Raw genomic sequence first — 21,760 nt, forward strand, 5'->3', positions numbered from 1 at the left:
ATAAAAAACAATTCAATTTCAGTTTAACATCTTCCGTGGCGCTTTACTCTCTCGGTTACAGTGTCTTTTTAGACACAACGTCTTAAATACCAATGTTTAAATCTTTGTCTGATGCTCTCCGTTCTTTATTTAGCGGCTCAGCAAATGATATCAATAAAACCCCTGTTGGATCTAAAAGAAAACGAAATACTGATGAAATGTAAGAACGAAATATGACTTCCTTCGAGTTATCGATAACGGGTTATTTTGTATTTTTCACTTAAGTGTCTTAAGGATTTTTTTTTTATTTTTGTTCATCTTACGAAGTTCAAGTTGCATCTACGATAATGTTTACACTATTTACAGTAACAGTTTAGTATGTAATGTTAGGTTCGAAAATCTAGATGTCTAGATTATATCTATAATAAAGTGTGTTTTGCATGCGTTTACTTATTAATTTTTATGTCATCGGCATTGAATGATTCATTGATTGAATTGATTCACAATTTCAGAATTAATAGTTTAGATAACAGATGAGATATCTCCTCTTTACTGTCTTTAGTCTTTTAGTAAAAGTTTTACTGTACTGTAATGTATTTTACAGAATGTCTCAGATACTGAAGTAACGTGGTGCGCATAGTTAGATTATAAATATATATTAACCCAATAGCTCCTATTTCCGGTTCAAAAAACCCCCTCCAAAGTCCTAAGCAAGGAGGGATAACTCCGTATTTAAAAAATCCTAAAAAATATTTATTTTGCAAAAAATAATCAAATTGAAGATCTAATACATATAAACAAACAAATAACTTTAAAAAATAGAACTATATGTCTAGTTTTAAAAAATATATACGTTTAATACCACTAGAATATAAAAAACTTCAAAAATAGTCATTTTCCCACATGGGGACTTATACACTGGGGCTATGGGCCTGTTCGTTTGAAAAAATATTTAAAAAATAAAAACCTTCCCGATTTTATTAAAAATAGAATCGGTAATCTCCAAAATTAATTGTTATCACGCTTGCAATGAGACTAGAAGAAATCTTCTGTTTAAAAAGTTTAAAGCAAGTATATTAAATAGGGGGTTTTAGAAACGTTCTACAACAGTTTAGGACAAAAACGGGAAAACGTTTCCAACTGCAGAAGGAGCTAATGGGTTAAATATACTATACTTATACTATAGAGTTATAGACTATAGACCAAAATAGTACTTTAGTAGTCCTTAGTAAATCTAGAATAATCTAGATCTATTATCTAGATATCTACAGTCTGCATGATAAAGTAGACTAGAGACTACTTAGTCTACTAGACTAACTAGAGGGAGTACTAGAGTAACTTAGGTTTATCGAACAAGTTAAACTCAGTCGCCGACATTTTTTATGTTTGAATTTGTGTATCTCCGTAAGTATTAGACCTAGAAAAAAACTGATTGTATCTATGAACTCCTCATCCATTTTTCTTAAAAAGTAGACATACATGTTTTATTTCATAGTTAAAATTATATTTGATGTTAAAGTGGGTCAGGTCGATGCTTTCAAACATCGAACATCGTTTTACCGCTACCTTCAAGAATCTTATCTTATCGAACATATTAGGAAACTATCGAACACACAAGAAGTATGGTGTTTTAAAAGTGTTATAGTCTTAAAATTTTGTGAAAAGTATGGTGTTTCAAAAGTGTTAAAATCTTTATTTTTTTTTATTTATATCATTTTCTTTTTACGCCATGTCAACACAGACAGATTTTCGCACATGCTCCACACCGAAGGAATCTATCAGCTCTGCTTAGAAACTGACGATACACATAAGTGTAAGGTGCTAAGCCCAGTAACACATTACCGTACCGGTACTTATTTAGGTCTAAGCTATTTTGAGATATAAGGCCCTTAGCCTTAATAAATCCAGATATTATTTATTTTGGGATGAGCCTAATAAGCTTTCGTAGCCAATAGATAATCCCGCCCTCCCCAAGCCATTGCAGGACACAACAGTTTACATGGTTGGCCTAAAAACAAAACATACGCTGCTGTACGTATCTAGCTGCCGATCTAGCACGCTCAGTGTATGTAACAGCCCAAAAGTCAGTGCTAGATATTTTTCGTTTGGGTCGGGGGAAGGGGGGCTGAAAAGCTATGGTAGCTTGTCAGCCGTGTTACCTATAGATGTAGATAGATCCGCCCTCCCTAAACCACCTGGTTGACAAAAAAACAACAACATATTTTAGAGCATGCTTAGTATTTGTCACACACACACACAAACAACATATCTATATATCTATCACCCCTAGTGTTTGTGACCTAATTAGCGGCTTGACCGTAGGTACTCGACAGATGGCTCCTCCCCCTTTTTCCCTCAACATTGTTCTTACTACAACTTGGGGCTGTGTTGATGGCCTGGTTTACACCTGTGTGTTGCGCTATCACTAGCCTTTTTTTTTTGTTAGTCTAGTGGCTGCGTTTAGATTGAGTCTTGAAATTTACGTTGTTATTTTGCACTGAAAAAGTGTGAATGTTGGAGAGTGGAATTGTGTAAGAAGAAAGCGCAGGTTAGGGGGTGTAGGCAGAATAAGAGAGTGGTTAAATGTGTTATTGTTTTTATTTAGTGTATTTGTGATGTTTCAAACGATTGTCTTTGTAGCGCATTATGAGCTTTATCATACTTTATGGCAAAAAAAAAATAAATATATATATTATTTTATAGACCTGGCGCCACACGTCTAGATCGAGAAACACAACTGACTCTGTATTTGAGGCTGACGTCACATTTTAATTGTCGATCAATTATTGATGATCTCTGGTTACAGTGTTTTGACTGTTTCTCTCTCCCCCCCCCCCCCCCACCCCCACCCTTCTTTTTTTTTTTACCTGCCAAAGACATTTTTATTTCAAAATACCATATCTACATTCTATACCTCCCCCTTTGCCCTTTTGTTTTTTTATCTCTTCACATCAGGCACATGCGCTAGGTATTGGTTTATAACACATAATTCAGTCAGAAGTTAATAGAATGGGGCATCTGAAAGATAAAAACACAACTGAATATATTCTACTTTTTTACCCTTATGGCGTATTCGATAATGATAGTAGCATCAAACTATATGCGTCATAAAGTCAAGCTTTTAAAATGGGTGCATATCGATGTAAATCTATTTACTTAAAAAATATAGCGCATTTACGGTAAACCACAAATAGCTGATACAAATTGTAACACATGAGTAATTTATATCTGTACTTTGCACTACATTATTTTAAAAATAATAAAAAAATATATAATTTAAATATTTTGTCTTCTTTGGGTTATGTCCCTTTGATGTTTATTTTTAACATTAAAATGGTGTTCGATATTTTACGATGCTGAGATTGCTTATAAAAACAGCAACTATTGAACACCCCCTATTTAAACCTCAATTTTCATGTTTGGGTAGCAAGGGACACTTTAAACAATATTTCTCAGCCTAATTAGAAGCATATTATATAGGTTTTGTTTAGCTGAAGCATCATTGGCATTAAAAAATACCCTTAACCCGAGACTCACTTCACTCTTCCCAAAGGTAAAAGAAAGTGACGTTTTTATACCAAAATTACCAATGCACTTTGAATATAAGTAAAAAAATTATCCTCTGGTGAAAATGAAACTAAATATAACTTAACTATAAAGAAATGGACAATGCACAATAGGAATGGACTAGTTTTGTCATAATCATCGAAATAAAGGAGAATTTTAAAAAATACAATGGGGTGTTCGATAAGTACCTTAAATTGAAGGTGTTCGATAGATGTAAGTTACTCTAGATCTAGATCGATTCTAGACCATTTGTAATAGTCGTGTTGTGCATTGCACTTGGAAGCCTAAGGCTAGCTAAAGCGAATAAGAGCTCTCTTCTACCAGCCTGACTGGCGGGGGTTAAACTCGCCTTTAGTTTTGCGTTCATTTCCAGTGGCACTGACATCCTGATTCGCGGACTAGAGACATTGCCAGATCTACCAGGCTGACTGTGCAGGACATCTCTATCCATTTCCAGATCTTTGTAGAAATTAGTCTTAAAATGTAAAATAGCATCAATCTGAGTATAAAAAGAATTAAAACTTGTGATTATTTTATTCTAATTTATAAATTAAATGGATATTTTTAAAAAATCAGCATAGTTAACTGTGCAACAAACTCTTCCCGTACCCCACTTTAGGAAACACTGATCTAGAATCTAGAGAGAGACTCTGAGAGGTATCTTAAAATAACCTTATTCTTAGTATCTAGAATGTCTAGATTCTAGAGCTAAATCATGACTCTTAGTAAATCTTTAGAAAGAAGTTCAAGATGAATACATTTGTATAGATCTAGACTTAGTCTCAGAATTGAGGCTAGGTAAAAATCAAGAATATCTGAAAACTACTCAGCCATGCATCAATGATTGGACAGTAAAACACAATTGTCACAATACTAAAAATCTGAATTTTAAGATCTAGATCCAAATTTCTAGATTCTACTAGATCTAATTCTAGAATACTCGCTTTTTGCAATCCTTTCCTTTGATTATTTGAGATGTTTTTAGGAAATATTCTAACCACTGGAACTGGAATACTAATCCTTCACAACTGCAAACCAGTTGGTCCATAGCTGTTTATTCTGTATTCAATGCTAACTCTTATTATTTATATCTAAGGGTCTTTCCCCCTTTCCACAACATGGGGAAGGTGGGGGATGTAGTCAAATGAAATTATAAATAACACAAGTTTTGTTTAAAGTTTGGACTACATTATATAGATAAAGTAATCCATTCAAACACCCAACAATCATTTTAGTGAAAGGTCTATCATTGATATTATCTACTTTAGAAATAAATCAGTGCCTGAATGGTTGAAGTGAGTGTACAAAGGTTGGGGGGTTGTAAGTGTTAGATGTGAACTTCAATAGTTCATCTAGGAAATCAAACGAATTTATAAAGTTATTGTCTAATAGGTTTTCATTATTGTTATTTCATTGTTTTGTTTCAGTCATAATCTTTGTTGTGTTCACTTCAGTCATTGAAAAAAAAAGTTTTAAAGATTTTTATTTACCGACATATATGTAGAAGGGTTAAGTAATAGCGAATTTGTGTGTTTAGTTTCAGTTGTGATCCAGATGTACAGATAACAAGAATAGAAAAGAGAAGGCGTCTAGAGTCAGACTCATCTTATAGCTCATGTAGGTATTATTTTATTGCGTTTCCCCACAACTTTAAACATTAAGAAGAGAGAAGTAACAGAAAATTATGTACTTTTTTAAAAACAATTTTTATATACACTTTTGACCTCATTGTAAAAAACTCAACATTATTCATTCGTTTCAGTGAGATAGGGAAATACTAGCCCTGTGCAAAGCTCTTTCATACATATTTTTTAATTGGTGAATGCAACTAACTATCTTTATCATTATGTCTCTCTGCACTAGTGTTTCCCAAACTTTTACTGTGCATGTACCCCTTCTAAAATTTTGAATAAGCTGAGAACCCCTTGCCCCAAAATAACAATCAAAATATTTTTTTGGTACATTCACTAAATAATAGTAAAATAAAAAATAAAATGTTCTATTAATCAGCATAGTTAATGAGGTGCAACGCTTACTCTACTCTACACCATAGTGTAAAAAGAAAAAATGGTCATATTTTTCTGTGGCCTAAGGTTAACAAGGGTGTGAAGCAGTCAGCTTAGCTAACAACCGCCTTTACTTTTACCCAACTATTGTCAAGTACCCATTAGAGCTGGGTGGACACAGAGGCGGCCAAAGAGATTAAAAAAATCCCAGTCTTTCAGGATTCAAACCTAGGACCACTTGTTTGGAAGCCATGCACTAAAGCACTATACCATTAAGCCACCATGCCATAGCGAGCAGCAGTAAATCTTCATATATATAGTTTATAGAATATGAACTAATGCCATTTCATGCCCTCCCCTTTTCTCTAGTAGTTAAGAAGATAAAATTGAAAACAGAATAGAAATAAAATTGCCTCATACAGTTTACAAAATTAAATCTTTTCTGCTGCTTAAACTTATAAATATTTCATAGTTCATGATTACAACCAGCCTCTTAAAATTCACTTAAATTGTGATTAATATCCTTGTTTCATTTAACTTTCAGTGTTTCCATTAGAAACATTTAAAAGATCAGCAGCCAAGATGGCACATTTTATAAAACCAAAACACAGCTTTCAGAAAGATTTTAATGTCCAGCCTGTTGAACCTCACAGTAGATGGAGTGAAAGGCCAGCAGCAGAGAGAAATGGCACCAGTCTACAGTCTTGTACAAATAAAGAGGAGAAAAACTTAGAAGTAAGAATTTTTTTTGTAGATTGTTTTTACAAAGCTTTTTAAATATAAACTCACTCTGTCTGTTTAGTAAAAAGTTTGCACACATTATTTCTCCGACATCCAATGTCGGATCATGCTGAAATTTCGCACAATTGTTTTTTTTACCTGACAACACAAGAATCACTTTAAAAATTATAACAGTTTGTTAATTAACTATTAGTTACTAATTATTTTGTTAGGTATCTTGAACAAGGGAAAGAAATTGTACTTGACTCTTGACTGAAGTGGTGGTATAAGCTGAATTAGTCCACCTTAATAGGATACCGCTCTAAATTGAAACAAACAATATATAACTATACAGTCTTCTCTAGACATAAGTACCTCACTAGCAGAGTGGTTAGCACATTGTCCCAAGGTGTACGAATTGATGTTCCCTTTTTTTTTTTTTTTTTATTACATTCAAATCCACCCAGATGGCTCTTTCTTTCTTTCTTCCTCCACCCCCATTTTCCAAACTTGTTTAAATAAGTGATAGGATCATAGCGTATTCAGAAAGCTAAAAGCATCAAATAGTGCTAAACACAAGTAAAAATATTATCTCACAGATTTATTGTTGTTGCTCTAGACCTATTACAAATTTAATTACATGTTTGATCCAAATTGATACAATTCATATAAGCTTTTTTTTTTTTTGTAAAGTATTTTTTTTTTTAAACTTTGTCTATTAGAAACTTAAATTGGCTGAAAAAAATGGGGATGCACATTTTGTTTCCCTAGTAATGAAACTTAGCACCATTAACTGAATCACTTTCATTATCATTAACAGAATAATAAATCAATAAATAGCTCCATTTAGTACTTAAAAATGAAATGTACATTAGATTTTTAAAAACATAAAGTGCTAGTGTTTGTATTCTTTTTCCTTTTAGTACAAAAGATTCAATCCTAATCACATTTCTGGTGGTTCAAGAGGTTAGTATACAATATATATATATATATATATATATATATATTATGTTTATATCGAGACGTAATTGTTTATATTTATTAATAATCAACTATGTGTCTGTTCCCTTTATTTGTGCTAGGAAACTATAAACACTCCTTAACAGTTAACCCACCTTTAAGCAACTGGGCTTTTTAAGCCTCTGATGCTGAGATTTTCCTGCCAAGTGTATCCTCTGGGATTAATTACACCCCTAAGGATTATTGACACTGGTTCAGTTGAGAAAGTGATAGATTCAAGCCTTGAACTGATGGGAATTGTCTAGTGTAACACTACAACCAGGCCTTGAAAGGATAAACAATGAGATCATCTCACAGTGGAGCTCAGCTCTTCTTATCATGATTCAAGCATATCAGTCAGATATGCATAATATTAGCAGAATGATTGTTACATAGGGAGGTAATAATATACAAGGAATGTCTAACAGTAGATTGAATCCAGTAAAGGGGGTTGCAAGACATGCTAGATTAAATAACTATGATTTTGGGGAGTGGATTAGAGTCTCATTGTGAATACAAATGTAAATGTCTGATGTAAAATAAACCTGTTCAATTGGCAAGTGAACACTGTGCTAGCATTTGGTACCAATCATAGGATACAAGGAATATAACTCAATAGAAACAAGGATTTGCCCAGATGTGTGTGGGCGAAAAAAAATGGCATTACATAGGCAAAAGATAATTGTGCTGTATATAAATATGATAGAAATCAGATTGAAAAACACATTTAGAATGTTCCCCCTAATGAATTCATAAGTATATAAATGTGATCTATAGTGCAGATGATGTTAAGGTCATCTATTTCTTTGTCCTATGGTTAACGAGGGTGTCATGTGGCCAGCACAATGACCAACCGCCTTTACTTTTCCCCAACTAATGTCAGGCACCCATTAGAGCTTGGTGGACTCATAGGCACCCAAAGATCACAATGTAAAAAATCCCAGTTTATACCAGGATTTGAACCTGGGACCCTTGGTTTGGAAGCCAAGTGCTTTACCGCTCAGCCACCACGCCTCCCAGATGGGAATGTTAATAAAGATGATATAACAACAAAGACACTCATCCATCTTAGACAAGTTATGAATCTGAATAATGCCTGATTAGAGCCTTCCAGGGCATCTCAAAGCTGGTCATATAAAGCTTCTTTCTTTCTAATCAATCATAAATGTTCATGAAGCTCCTTGACACTTAACTCCGCTAGAAAACTAGTTTTTATCTTTCTTCTTTTTCCTTGATCTGCCGTAATTCCACTCTGACACGAGTTGTAAATTTAGGCAAGCTACTCAGCTAAAGGTAGTCAAATTAAATAATGATGTTTATATACAACAGAAAATGGTGTATACACAATAGTCCACCACCACATAACTGATTATCTAGATCATGACCAATTTTTTAGTAAAAAAGGGAAGTAACTTTATGAGAAAAGATGAGCTACAAATGCAATAATAATACTAATTTTGATGCTTGATTACTATGGAATTGTGAATGTAAGCATAGGGCATTTATGTAGGTTTTTTTTTTTATGTAAGTTTGTTTTTTATGTAGGTTTGTTTTTTATGTAAGTTTGTTTTTTATGTAGGTTTGTTTTTTATGTAAGTTTGTTTTTTATGTAGGTTATTCAATTTTTCAAACAGAATTAAATCATGGGCTAAAAAATGGAGTCTTGGAGAAAACTAAACAAGATTCTGAACAAAGGCATTTCACTTTTTTTAAAAGAGTTCAACCTTGCACAGTGAGTTGCTTTGATAAAATAGTCATTAAACTAAATAGAATGTTTAAAATTTAAGTAACATTTTGAAACTACCGCTTAAATTTTGGATACATTTTAATTATAAATTGAAATATGTTAAAAGCCTTGAACTGCACGAGTCTCTCAAAGAAAAAATGTATAGATCATTTTCTGATTATTGCAATGATTATCTTCTACAGATGTACACTTTGATGAAGTGTAAATAAATGCATCAACATTTTTAGTGAAACCATAATTTTTGCTGAAAGATTATAAATTGTTTATAAACAACTTTCATTGAATTTATTTATAGCATCTATTGCAATTGAATAAATGATCTCTGGTGTCTTATAAAGATTACTAAATGTATTCGGCTGAATGAAAAAGCAGAGTATCAAAAGCTTCTCCAGCGGCAATGTGCACCACTTTGGTCCAAAAAAAATTCAACACCACATGACTTCAGCACATGTACTGCAAAAGATCTAGACTCAAGTACAATCTCTTCCAGAAGTAGGTGAGTCATCTTTTACTATTTTTATAGGTCATGGTTGTAAAATGTATTACACTTGTTACACTTAATGTAATGCTAAATTTAATTTGTATAATGTATAATTAAAATTTTTCAAGAGAATTTTAGAAATTGTATTTCTTTTTTTTTTCTCATTAAAAACTAAATCAAATCAGTTCATGTGATACACCTGTCCACTCGATATCTAGCATTTCTTCTAGACGAATATTACCCCAAGGTATTTATGTCAGGTGAGTAGTTTTTCTTCATTATCAGTGGCAGTAGTTGTAACACAAGTGTAGTGTTTAGTTGTAAATTCAACATTGTCTTTGTATCTAGAACTGCAGCTGTGAGTTAGGCGTTTATAAGAACATCTTGCTTGTTATTTGATAATACAGAATTTTAACTTTTAATCTTTTTGTCCACAGTCATTCTAGATTTAAAGAAAAGTCTCCTGTGACTTCAAACAATCAATCCAAACTAAAAGATTTAGAAACTCCTTATTGTAGACCTTATTCTGTCAACAAATTATTTGAGTCTCACAAAGTTGCAGAAAACAAGAAATGCCTGCCTGAGAAGGTCACTAATGTGACATCCGATGCTATTGTGATTCTAGATGATGATGATGATGAACCAGCCCGAGATGCTTCAAACAAAGGTCATTAGTTCAAACTTAAAATGATTTCTATGTTGTGATTCCATTGTTATGTTTTAATGAAATTTTTTGTTTGTTTGTTTTAAGTTTGAATTTGAGCATTTCAGTTTATTAAATTGAATACTAAGAAAAGGTAGCAATGAATTTTAGACCATAGCATTAATAAAATAAGCATATAGTGAGATCTATGATTTCACTTATTGTCATTATTTTTATGTTATTTTTTTAAACTGAGGTATTTTATATCTTTGTAGAATATTTTAAATAATTGTCTGTTTCAGATGCACAGAATCATGACTCTTTAGATATCAGGTAAGTTGAGTAAATTGAATAATTGTTCACAATCTTTTGACTATTACAGACATTTTGTATTTGAATTTTGATCCTCTTTTTGATGCTAAATTTAACCTTTTTTCCTATTGTTTTATTAGAGACAGAAAATGTTTCCAACAGTCCAAGTACTTTGATGATAAAGAAATGGAAGCTAAGTAAGAGAATCTATTTACATTCCATTGTCAATCCTTAGCGTGCTATGTGACAGAGTTGTTTATTATTTGGACATCAAGAGGATGCTCTTCTTTTTTGTCTGAAGGAATAGCTCTGTTTTATACAGGACAATACACGAATTCTAAATGAAATGGGAATCACTGCTGTTAGTTTTGAGCAGTCTCTCTGTCCATCTGTCACATACCTCTAAAACTAAAAGCGTTGTTGAAAGTCCAACTTTCAATTCTACTTTTAGTCATTAGATTTACAAATTAAACCCTTTTGATTTTAAAGTTAAATATGCAAAACTGATACACCATTTTTAAAAGAAGAAACAAGTCAAAATGATGCTGTACATTGATAAAGTGATTTTCATAAATAGCTTCTTTGTTTAAAACACTGTTTCCCAAACTTTTTCCTTAACGGAACACGTCGCACATTCTGAGTATTTATTGGAACACGTTGCCAATTTTTAGAGAGATTAATTAACGTGGTGGCCTACTAGTTAACTATTCCAATAATTCGTGGAACACCTATTCAGCCCCTTGTGGAGTACTTAGGTTCTGTGGAACACAGTTTGGGAAACACCATTTTAAAAGAATAGTAAAAGCAAATTGTACGCACAACTCTGTCTAGATTTAAAATAAATTCTGCAGTGTTAATGTTAAATGTATTCAGTCATGTGGCATTATCTCCACAGGATGTGTTTAACAGGCAATCATGTTTTTAATGTACATCACATAATTGAGGATTGTGGTTATTAGTTTTTTTATTTATAGTTTCTGATATGATAGTTTTCCATACATTTTTCTTAACTCAAAAAGACACTTTTTTCTTATATTAACAATTACAACTATAATAATTGGTCACTAATTACATATTGATGTGAAAAGAAAGGGCTGTCATGATATTATTAACTCCATTAAGCCATGTGTTCATGATGCCAAAAAAAATTGAAACCTGCCTTTTGACCTTCATTGTTTACCGAATATCAGATCCACTGAGGTGGCTAATTGTATTATTGATGCAGGTTAACAAAGAATAAAAACTTTGTGCTGGTTATATATGCTCATGTGGAAAAATGGTTGACAGCTAATAGATGAATAAGACAAAACCATGTTAGTATTAAATCTATGGAATTTCAGGGAAAGACTGCGGGTGCTTGAACGAGAAAGAAGACTTCGTTTAATAGAAGAGGAGGAGCTTAAAGCGGCTGCATACAGAGAAAAGGTGTCGTGAATTTGCTTATTTGGATTGTCGCCCCCTTAGTGTTTGTTTACATTTGTTAGCCTGTGTACTGACCGTATTTCGTAGTCTGTGTTGTGAACTCTACTATGTGTGTAGTTGTTTGTCATTCAGTGAAATAAAGCTTGGAATGTAACATGGTATTGTTATTATTAAGTACAACAAAAGGTTTTTCTTTTTTTCTAACTAGTTTCTTTTAGAATGCAATCCAATTAGTGCTATACATATGTATGTAGTCTATTGAAAAGTATTATTTTAAAAAAACATGGTAAAAAGGAAATGTGTATTATTATTTTATTATTATTTTCAGCGTCGAGCTCAAGAACTGAGTTTAGAAAAAAAGGTAAGTTATAGTTTTATTCTTAAATATGTCAGTAGCTGTACTTGTAATTAGTTCATTAAGAGAAAGAGAATCTTTATATTTTGTCTGTTCATAATATTGTTTGTCTGTTGTTGTTTTTTTTTATAATATTGGGTAATTTATTTTTTTGTTCATTTTATTTCGTATTTTTCATGTATTAATTGAGTAGAATGTTTATTTTTAGTTGAAATACCAAATGAGGATATTTGATGATGAACCAGGGGTTTCAGAAGAAATATTTAGAGAAGAGAGTGAAGAAGAAGAGGAAGTGCTACCAGGTTGGTTTTAGTTTTTTCTCAATTTGCTTAATGTTAGTGACAACTTTTTTAGACTTAAAATGATCATAAAACTTGACTTTCTGTATAAGAAAGTTGAAAATTGGCACCTTTATGACTCAAGCTACATTTATGTTTGAATGTAATAAAGAAAAAACTGAAACCTTGCCATTTATTAAACTATCAAGTTTTTCCTTTCAGTGTTGACCGAAGAGATGGATCAAGTTATTAATTATTCATTGGGACCTGGCAATCCTAATGAAGTACTTTCAGAAGCATTCCGTTTACAAATCACTCGTAGAGATCTGGCTACATTGAAAGGCCTGAACTGGTTGAATGATGAGGTAAGCTGGCTGGCATCTTCTGTTCAATAAAAGACATTGTCAAAGCTCTGTACATCCTATGTGATATTAAGCTTTTATTGAGTTTATTTCAGTTGTAATTATATGTTCCATTGTTCAGTGCCCTCATATTATAACTTGAGCTCAAAATGAATAAAGAACAAAACAAATCCTGAGCACTTTAATCCATAAATTCAATAAAAACTTCACAAATCCAAATTGCAATAAGAATATGTTTGTTAAACCTGATTAATAATATTACGTAAACATACCAACATTTTACCCTTTCTTTAGATACTGCATTTTCTATTTAGCATTCAAAAGCTGTCAGCACAAAACTTCTTGGGCTAGTGAATAGATCTAGAAATAATTATTTTTTCCATTACTAATAATTATTTTTTCCATTACTCTAGTATATTCTACAGCACACAACATTGAAAGCACTTTTTTCTGTTTCTGTTACTATGGTAGTAAACTATTACCCTTTCTCAGTTACAAATATCAACACTTTATATCTTTTTGCATTTTATTGTCTTTAAATACTTTCTAAAATAAAAAACAAAGGTTTATGCCAGAACTTGATGCAAAACATGCTGGACATTATTATAAGCAATAAAAATAATAATAATAAGGCTTGTCTTCGAGTCTGGAGATAAATAAGAAATGCAGTATTTCCAGTGGCTACGCAGCTACAGCTGTGACCTGCATATTTTGCCACATCTAGTGCAGGCTTACCCATTGTCTGCTGGTGGTCAATCTAGATTTTCTTTTCGCAGTATATGTCTGTCATCAGCAGCAGATTTTCTTTTGGTCTCAAATGTGTATCCCACTGCCTTTTTAAGTGACCTCCGCTGTCTTGTTCTAAAGCCCCATGCAACCAGGTGCTCTCTTCTTAGTCAGTTTATGCATGTTGGCGTAATAGTTTTATCACTTTGGATGATTATTAGTGATTTATACCTAGATTAAAAAACTGGGTGAATGAATGGCTGAAATGCTGACCTGCTAATCTATGGGTCTTGTGTTTGAATTCTATTTCAGACTAGAAAGACTTTTCTGTTGTACAGTATATAAGCAACTTTAATGAGTGCTCAACATATTGGAGAAAGATGATTGATCATTTTTTAAATAATGGTTACAGAAACTGAGAATAGGTCTTTCAAAAGTTTATAAAACATAAAAAAATAATATGAAATGAAATTTAGAAAAACATTTTTTTTTGGAGCCAGTGTTACTTCCCCCTAGATAGATATAGAAAGCATGTGGGTATAACAACTTTTTTTGTGTGGATTTAAGAAGCTATAAACATTCAAGGATTAATTTATATATAAATGTTTTAATTTTGATTAATTAGATGTTTAACCTAATAGCTCCTATTTCTGGTTAAGAAAAACCCTTTCCAGGCCCTTAGCAAAGAGGAATAATTCCGAATTTTTAAAATCATTAAAAAAAAATTTTTTTTGAAAAAATAATCAAATTTAAGATCTAATACATATAAACAAACAACTTTAAAAATAAAACGATATGTCTAGTTTAAAAAAATATATACTTTTAATATCATTAGAATATAAAAAAAAGCTTTAAAAATACCCATTTTCCCACATGGGGGCTTATACACTGGGGCTATGGGCCTGTTCATTTGAAAAATTATTTAAGCAATAAAAATCTTCCAGATTTTATTAAAAATAGAATCGGTAATGTCCAAAATGATTTGAAATCACGCTTGCAATGAGACTAGAAGAAATCTTCTTTTTAAAAAGTTTAAAGCAAGTATATTGAATAGGGGATTTTAGAAACGTTCTACAGCGGTTTAGGACAAAAACAGGAAAATGTTTCCAACTGCAGAAGGAGCTAATGGATTAAAAAATAAGACTATTTGTTCCTATTAAAAAGTCACATAAGTTTAAACATTGTTTGTTTCTACTTGCAGGTCATCAATTTCTATATGAACATGCTGATGGAGAGAGGAGAGAAAAGTAATAATAAAGTGTACGCCTTCAACACATTTTTTTATCCAAAAATAATGTCTGGAGGCCATTCGGCAGTGAAAAGATGGACCAAAAATGTGGATATCTTCAGCAAGAAATATATCATCATTCCTGTCCATTTGAGTATGCATTGGTGCTTATGTGTAAGTGAAACAAGCCTATATAAGATATACCAGTACCACTAGAATTCATGTATACTGTGTCCAAGTACCACAAGAATTTATTTTTATTTATCTGTAAATCTTTAAGATATTTGAAAATCGACAACAAGGTGGCCACACTTTGTCATTAGTGCATGTACAATTAAGAAATGCCCTTGTACCTTAGCGAACTGATCACTCCATATCTCCCTCAGAGAGCTCTGTGCTCAATGGACTGAATGCTTCTAGTGGTGCCATGTTTCTCCCTCAAAATTTACGGTTTGCCATAGATCTTAGACAGACCACATGCTACGCTACATTCAAAAAGAACAATAAGATCTATCTGTTTAAAACTTTCTTAAATTAGTTTGTCATTTCAACTCTCATCTTTATGTTTGTTATGTTATCACAGCGCCTTGAGACTACATTATGTTTGTTAACAGTGCTCTATAAATTAAATTATTATTATTTACGTTATCCCAGTACAACAAGAATTCATTTTTATTTATTTATATTATATTACTTGTGTTATTGCTATTATTAAATATTCTTTCTAATAAGGTTTTATTTTAAAAGTTATTGTTAAATGACATTTGACTAATGCGTCAGTGTATCAGCATCTTATTCCTATAACTTCTTATGATTATGTCTGAGACTGTAAGCTACATAAACATTTTTTATAAAGTGTGTTATTAGTTAATTGCTGAACTATGAGCAAATTGACAGAACCTTGAGAAGTAGTGATAGAATGGGATTTTTACTGAATATCGGAGGAGATTCATGTCTAATCAATACCTGCATTGAATACCTACACTAACCTCTAAATGAATACATACCTAATATCTATAAAAATCAATACCTGCATTATTGTAATCAGCTACAGGATGAAAGATAGTGTGAATAAAGTATATTGATAGTATTGTTTAGTCTCTTGGACTTGTTGTGATTTTAAGTGTCCTCTCTTGGGTTATTGATATTTAGGAAACAAAGTTTCATTTTAGTTTACCATGCAGACTTGCTGAGTTCTGTTTTGACAGGTCTGGGAAGCTATATACTTGACCTGTATTAAGACATGCAGCTTTTTTTTTGTCCAGGGCTTTTGCAAGCTTCTCAAGCCCTCATTCCTTTCTTTCTGTAACTTTGATTTACAGTTCTTCTTTTCTAGTTGTCAGTGATAATTGAGCAATTTTATTTAGTTGGTTCTGCCTGTGGTGTACTTAGTATCTCAATTTCTGTAATGTAATAAATTGTTCACATTCTTTCAGATTGTCAACATGGAGAAAAAAGTCATCACTTACTTTGATTCCATGGGCGGGAAGAATCCCAATTGTTTGCGAGCTGTTTTGTAAGTTTTTGATTTCATCAGCATAGTTCTAATTTGATAATTCTTTTATTCTGAAGTAACACCATGTTGCTGATATAATAATTATCAAGAAATTAATTTATAGGATGCTTGTAGGCATGTCATTCATAAGCAGCATTACAGTTCTGAGACTGGACTAACAACACTTACAGGAACTACTTGCAATATGATGTTTATTTACATGACAAATCCAACATCTATGTTAGATATTAGATGAATATAATAACTTTCTAGCTCCACTTACAATATTTTCATATCACTAAGTCCACTACTTGACTTCACATAAACTTGTTTCATCACTACAACTACTTGACTTCACATCAACTTGTTTCATCTCTACAACTACTTGACTTCACATAAACATGTTTCATCACTACAACTACTTGACTTCACATAAACTTGTTTCAACACTACAACTACTTGACTTCACATAAACTTGTTTCAACACTACAACTACTTGACCTCACATAAACTTGTTTCATCTCTACAACTACTTGACTTCACTTCACATCAACTTGTTTCATCACTACAACTACTTGACTTCACATAAACTTGTTTCAACACTACAACTACTTGACTTCACATAAACTTGTTTCAACACTACAACTACTTGACCTCACATAAACTTGTTTCAACACTACAACTACTTGACTTCACATCAACTTGTTTCATCACTACAACTACTTGACTTCACATAAACTTGTTTCATCACTACAACTACTTGACTTCACATCAACTTGTTTCATCTCTACAACTACTTGACTTCACTTCACATAAACTTGTTTCATCTCTACAACTACTTGACTTCACTTCACATAAACTTGTTTCATCACTACAACTACTTGACTTCACATAAACTTGTTTCATCTCTACAACTACTTGACTTCACATAAACTTGTTTCATCACTACAACTACTTGACTTCACATCAACTTGTTTCATCTCTACAACTACTTGACTTCACTTCACATAAACTTGTTTCATCTCTACAACTACTTGACTTCACTTCACATAAACTTGTTTCATCACTACAACTACTTGACTTCACACCAACTTGTTTCATCACTACAACTACTTGGCTTCAACTTCTTACAATTTACTCTATATACATATATTAACTATTTTGCGTGTGACAAGCCATTAAAGGGATTAATTTTTCTGTAGGAACTATTTGAGAGATGAAAGTGTAGCAAAAAACCAGCCACAGTTTCAAGAGAAAGAATGGGAGATCAAACATGCTGAGGTAAGTTACTTGTACTTTTAGTATATATATATTTTTTTTAGAGATTATCTTATATCATAATGTTTTGTCTAAAGGTCATCTACTTTTAACAAAATATATCTTTTCAACTTCTGCACTACAACGTATGTACATGATCTAACTTGCTTTACCTTTTCTTTTATGACAAAGTCATAAGGTTAAAGGCTTGTGAAATTATTATTATATCTTATTATTTTGAAAGGTCTGGGTTTGAATTTAGAAATATCTAATGCAGAAATAATAATAAAGCATTGTCTTTGAGTTGATAAAGGAGGAGTGAAATCACATTACTAGATTGACTCAGCTTTTAAGGTCAACTTTTGTGATTTTGTATACTCTAGGATAACCCCCAACAAATGAATGGTGGAGACTGTGGTATGTTCATGTGTAAATATGCTGAATACATTACAAGAGGGAAGGAAATAACATTTACACAGGTAATGTCTTTCAACCTTCTCTTTTAAAAACATGAATCAATAAAAAAAAATAACCAAATAGTTAATCAGATAGTTATAATTAATTTAGTCTAATATTGAAAAGGGAAATAATTCTTACAATATTGATATTAACTCATTAGCACTAAGCCCATACGTAAGCAGCATCTCTCTAAATACTAAGCAAAGAGAGGTAACTCCAAAACAGAAATAGACTGACTTTACAAAATATATTTTAAAAAACAAAACATCTATCAATAACAAAAAATACTTCTAAAAAAAGAGAAATGGATGACCTTTAAAATGATGTATAATTTGATTAGGTTTTACAAGATTAAAACAATAAAAACAACAGGTAAAGATTTTTTGAAGACTGTTGCCCCCCCTCCTCCCCAATCAGATCTGTAATTTTTGGTAACCTTTACCCAAAGACCAGTATGTCAATCAGTAGGAATTTTGTAGGCCTAAACATTATGCTTATATATAAAATCTGTATATGTCTTGAGTATTTACTGACTTTCACTGGATGCGCGTGAGGCCCTTAGTTGCCTGAACATGGCATCATGCTGATGTGGTTCTGCATGTGTCTCAGATTTCATTACTTCTAGCATAATGAAATCAAACCATTGTCCAAACCAATGTTGTGTACACCCCCCAACTAGATCTATTTCATTTTTTCATGTGGTAAATAAAAACTGTTCAAAATATCCGTCAAAGAAGTTCAAGATTCATTGACGCTAGATCCAGAATAGTCTAGATCTACAGTAGATCTAGACTTGATGATAGATCTAATGCTTACTTCACTCTCTCTCTGAATCGGAAGATCTAAGTCTAAATGTAGCGCTAAATTCTAATGATCAATATCAAGTTCATTATTAGCTGTATTTAGTGTATTATTTGCGATAATGGGTCTAAAAATTGAAAGGTCATTGAGAAAATGGCCTGCGCAGCTAAGGAAAATCGAAAAAAAAAAAATCACTGAACTTTGAAGGCCCATAGAAACTGAAGCTGTGTGTGTGCTGTGGTGGGTGCATTAGTAGTGAGGGGGGAAGGGCGCATTTGGGCGAATTAGTAGCTAATTAAAGGTTGCTTGTTTCTATTTTTATTAAAGATCTTTCTTATTTCCCCAGGAACACATGCCTTACTTCCGTAGGCGTATGGTGTATGAAATTGTTTCTAAAAAGTTGTTACAATGATGACAGACACATTTTCTATTTCATTCAGTGTTTACATTTCATATTTATAATTTATGATGATAAAGAAACTCTGGGTGCCCATCATGTGCAAGTTATGTGCAATGTGCAAACAAAATTACTTCTATTTGATACAAGCTGGCTTGTCCTGCAGATCAGATTGAGCAGTAGAAAGCTGCATCTCTTTAAACTGCTGTAATTATGGATGGATGATGTAAAGTCTAAAGGCAGCTTTAACAATAAAATAAAATATAACCTAAGTCATTTAATACATTTTTCTTGATGTGAATTATCTTGATTTGGAAATATATTAATTACTTTATTTGCTTTAAAAAAAAAAAGCTTTATTGAAATTTTTTGGAACAGCATATTTAATTCTTTATCATTGAAAAACTATTTTACACACAAAAAATACTTGATACTTCTTATCAAAGATTCATACTAATTTTTTAGGCCATAACAATTATAGAATCACCCAATAAAATGGGCAACGAAAGATCAATTAATGTAGTCTGATTGCAACAACTATAGATGTTAAAGGTATATTCACTACCCCAGGCAAAACACATGTTCAAACTGCTTTGTTTGAATCATTTTGTAACTCATTAGGTATACAAAAATACCTCTTCTTTGTATATAGCACATCTGAATTGTATTTTTGTTGTAATGCAATTCTAAACCTATTTATAAATTTTGGTCCTCATCAACCTGTGGAAGATAAAATATGTATATATACTTTTGTATTGTTATGAAATAATGACTATAATTTTAATAAAATTGTAAATTACTGTAAATACATGTTACAAATAAAACATTTCAAAGTGTTGATGCCTCTATTCATGTTCACTAGATTGTCAGTTCAACCAAACTATTTTCTTTTTTATTTTGTGACAATATCAAGCATTCAAATTTATTACTTGAGATCATTCTCATCTTTGAAAAAAAAATGTGCAAGACTTTTTATGTTTAATTAAAATGACATTTTTTTATAAACAGAATCCTTGTTGTTTTGTTGACCATTACCTGGACCAAAACATTATTTGCAGCTTCCATTAACTCACTTTCTGTCAAGAAATAAACTGTTTTTGAAGACCTAAGAAACATAGAAAACAAACCAATGTAAGGAAATATATTCCATGAATTGTTTAATATTGACTCAACCACAGTTTATCAGTGATAAGTGAATGTCTACCAAATTATCATCCAGACTTCATGGTAAAATCTCATCTCAGATCATATGATCCTAAAAGTGTCAACTATTTTAGATGTTAATGAAAGTTTGAAGCATAAATATAAAGCAATAAATTCAGATTTAATTCTAATAATTTTAGCAAACAAATAATTTTGAAAATTTAAAAAAAAAAAAAAGCTATAATGTATTTTAGACATTAAAAAATAACACAGGAAACCCTTTTTCCATTTTTTTTAAATTTTAGTAGCTGGATTTAAAGGCTCTGCATACTTTTGTACTGTTCTGTTCATGGGCTATCTTTGCATGTGGTCCTTTACCAGCAAGATTAGTGTAACTGTCATACAACTCCATAAAAACAAGCTATATCTAATATCAATGACTTAGGAATTATACAAATAGTAATGAGTCTACAAAGAGTCTTTATGAATAAATGTATGGATTGATTGATTCAATAATAAATAGAAGTAGGCCTACCTTATCATTAAGTAATCTATAGTATAATATTTGTATCACTTATATAGGGTTGCTACCTTGCAATCAAATCTGGGGTTCATAGGGTTGTAAGCACAAAGCTGATATTAAATTGAAATATTTGTTCTAGGGCTATATCAAGAAAATCTTTCATAGAGTTTATAATTAGTTTCACCACATTTAAATTCCAATCTGTTGTATACAAATAATCCAAACCTGTAATGAGATTCTAAACTTGCTGTATGTTTTCTTTTCAATGTATCCCCTGAAGATTCAGAATGTGTTTTTGGTTTCATCCAAATGGGTAATCTTTGATCTGAACTTGCTAATCTTTCTGCCATCAGTGGTTTAGTTTTACAATTCTTGGCATCACTTCTTGTACTTCTGGATTGTATTTGATTAACAAACTCCTTCTGATATCTGAAAGGTATTAACTATCTATAAGAATGTGTTGTTGTTTTTAAAGTAATTTAGACAAGTGTTAAGAAGAATTAACTAGTAAATTAGGTAAACATAAAGACACATTTCATTAGCTTCAGCAATTTTTTTTCTTGTCTGTGTCATATTTTTAACTGAAGGCCAATACTTGTGCATGAAAGTATTACTTAAACAAGAAGATGTAGAAATTTTTTGAAATACAGGAAATATATCTTCAGAAAAAATCAGCCCAAAACGAGCAAATTCTTTATTCCTGCATACATGAGTTCTTTAGCTTAAAGATAATGAAAGAGACAGAGTAGCAATGTCATCCTACGATCTCAAGTTGATGTTCAGGTTCTGAGGGATTTCAAAATAAGAACAACTACTAGAGAGAACTAATCCTTGCACAAAATACCATTCTAAGATCTTAT

At 31.8% G+C, this 21,760-nt stretch overlaps 2 protein-coding genes and 1 non-coding gene across 5 annotated transcripts in view; 1 reads left to right on the forward strand and 2 right to left on the reverse strand.

The window, feature by feature from the left end:
- Positions 1-20,597, forward strand: LOC106079943 (sentrin-specific protease 1-like). Of its 2 annotated transcripts, none has more exons than XM_056043343.1 (19): positions 1-199; positions 5,084-5,163; positions 6,097-6,287; positions 7,196-7,241; positions 8,885-9,003; positions 9,357-9,514; positions 9,685-9,759; positions 9,937-10,166; positions 10,445-10,475; positions 10,595-10,651; positions 11,795-11,879; positions 12,205-12,237; positions 12,440-12,533; positions 12,732-12,874; positions 14,799-14,999; positions 16,262-16,341; positions 17,523-17,601; positions 17,961-18,056; positions 19,184-20,597. In XM_056043343.1, the coding sequence occupies exons 1-19, from the start codon at positions 93-95 to the stop codon at positions 19,247-19,249; spliced, it is 1,971 nt and encodes a 656-aa protein (XP_055899318.1). In that variant the 5' UTR covers positions 1-92; the 3' UTR covers positions 19,250-20,597. The 2 variants fall into 2 exon arrangements, with proteins under 2 accessions (XP_055899318.1, XP_055899321.1); XM_056043346.1 differs by having other exon boundaries at positions 2-199; positions 7,196-7,238; positions 8,906-9,003.
- On the reverse strand, positions 8,214-8,282 carry Trnag-ucc (transfer RNA glycine (anticodon UCC)). Its single transcript has one exon. It is a non-coding gene; the product is annotated as a tRNA-Gly (tRNA).
- Positions 19,825-21,760, reverse strand: part of LOC106079944 (uncharacterized) — an 11,132-nt gene continuing 9,196 nt past the window's right edge. For both annotated transcript variants that reach the window (XM_056043362.1, XM_056043353.1), the window contains exons 12-14: positions 21,126-21,329; positions 20,270-20,339; positions 19,825-19,954 (exon numbers count right to left, since the gene is read on the reverse strand). In XM_056043362.1, the coding sequence (XP_055899337.1) occupies positions 19,931-19,954; positions 20,270-20,339; positions 21,126-21,329 (298 nt within the window). In that variant the 3' untranslated portion in view covers positions 19,825-19,930. The remainder of the gene's footprint in view (positions 19,955-20,269; positions 20,340-21,125; positions 21,330-21,760) is intronic.

Source organism: Biomphalaria glabrata, chromosome 1, assembly GCF_947242115.1.
Source record: "Biomphalaria glabrata chromosome 1, xgBioGlab47.1, whole genome shotgun sequence".
Lineage (NCBI taxonomy): Eukaryota > Metazoa > Mollusca > Gastropoda > Planorbidae > Biomphalaria > Biomphalaria glabrata.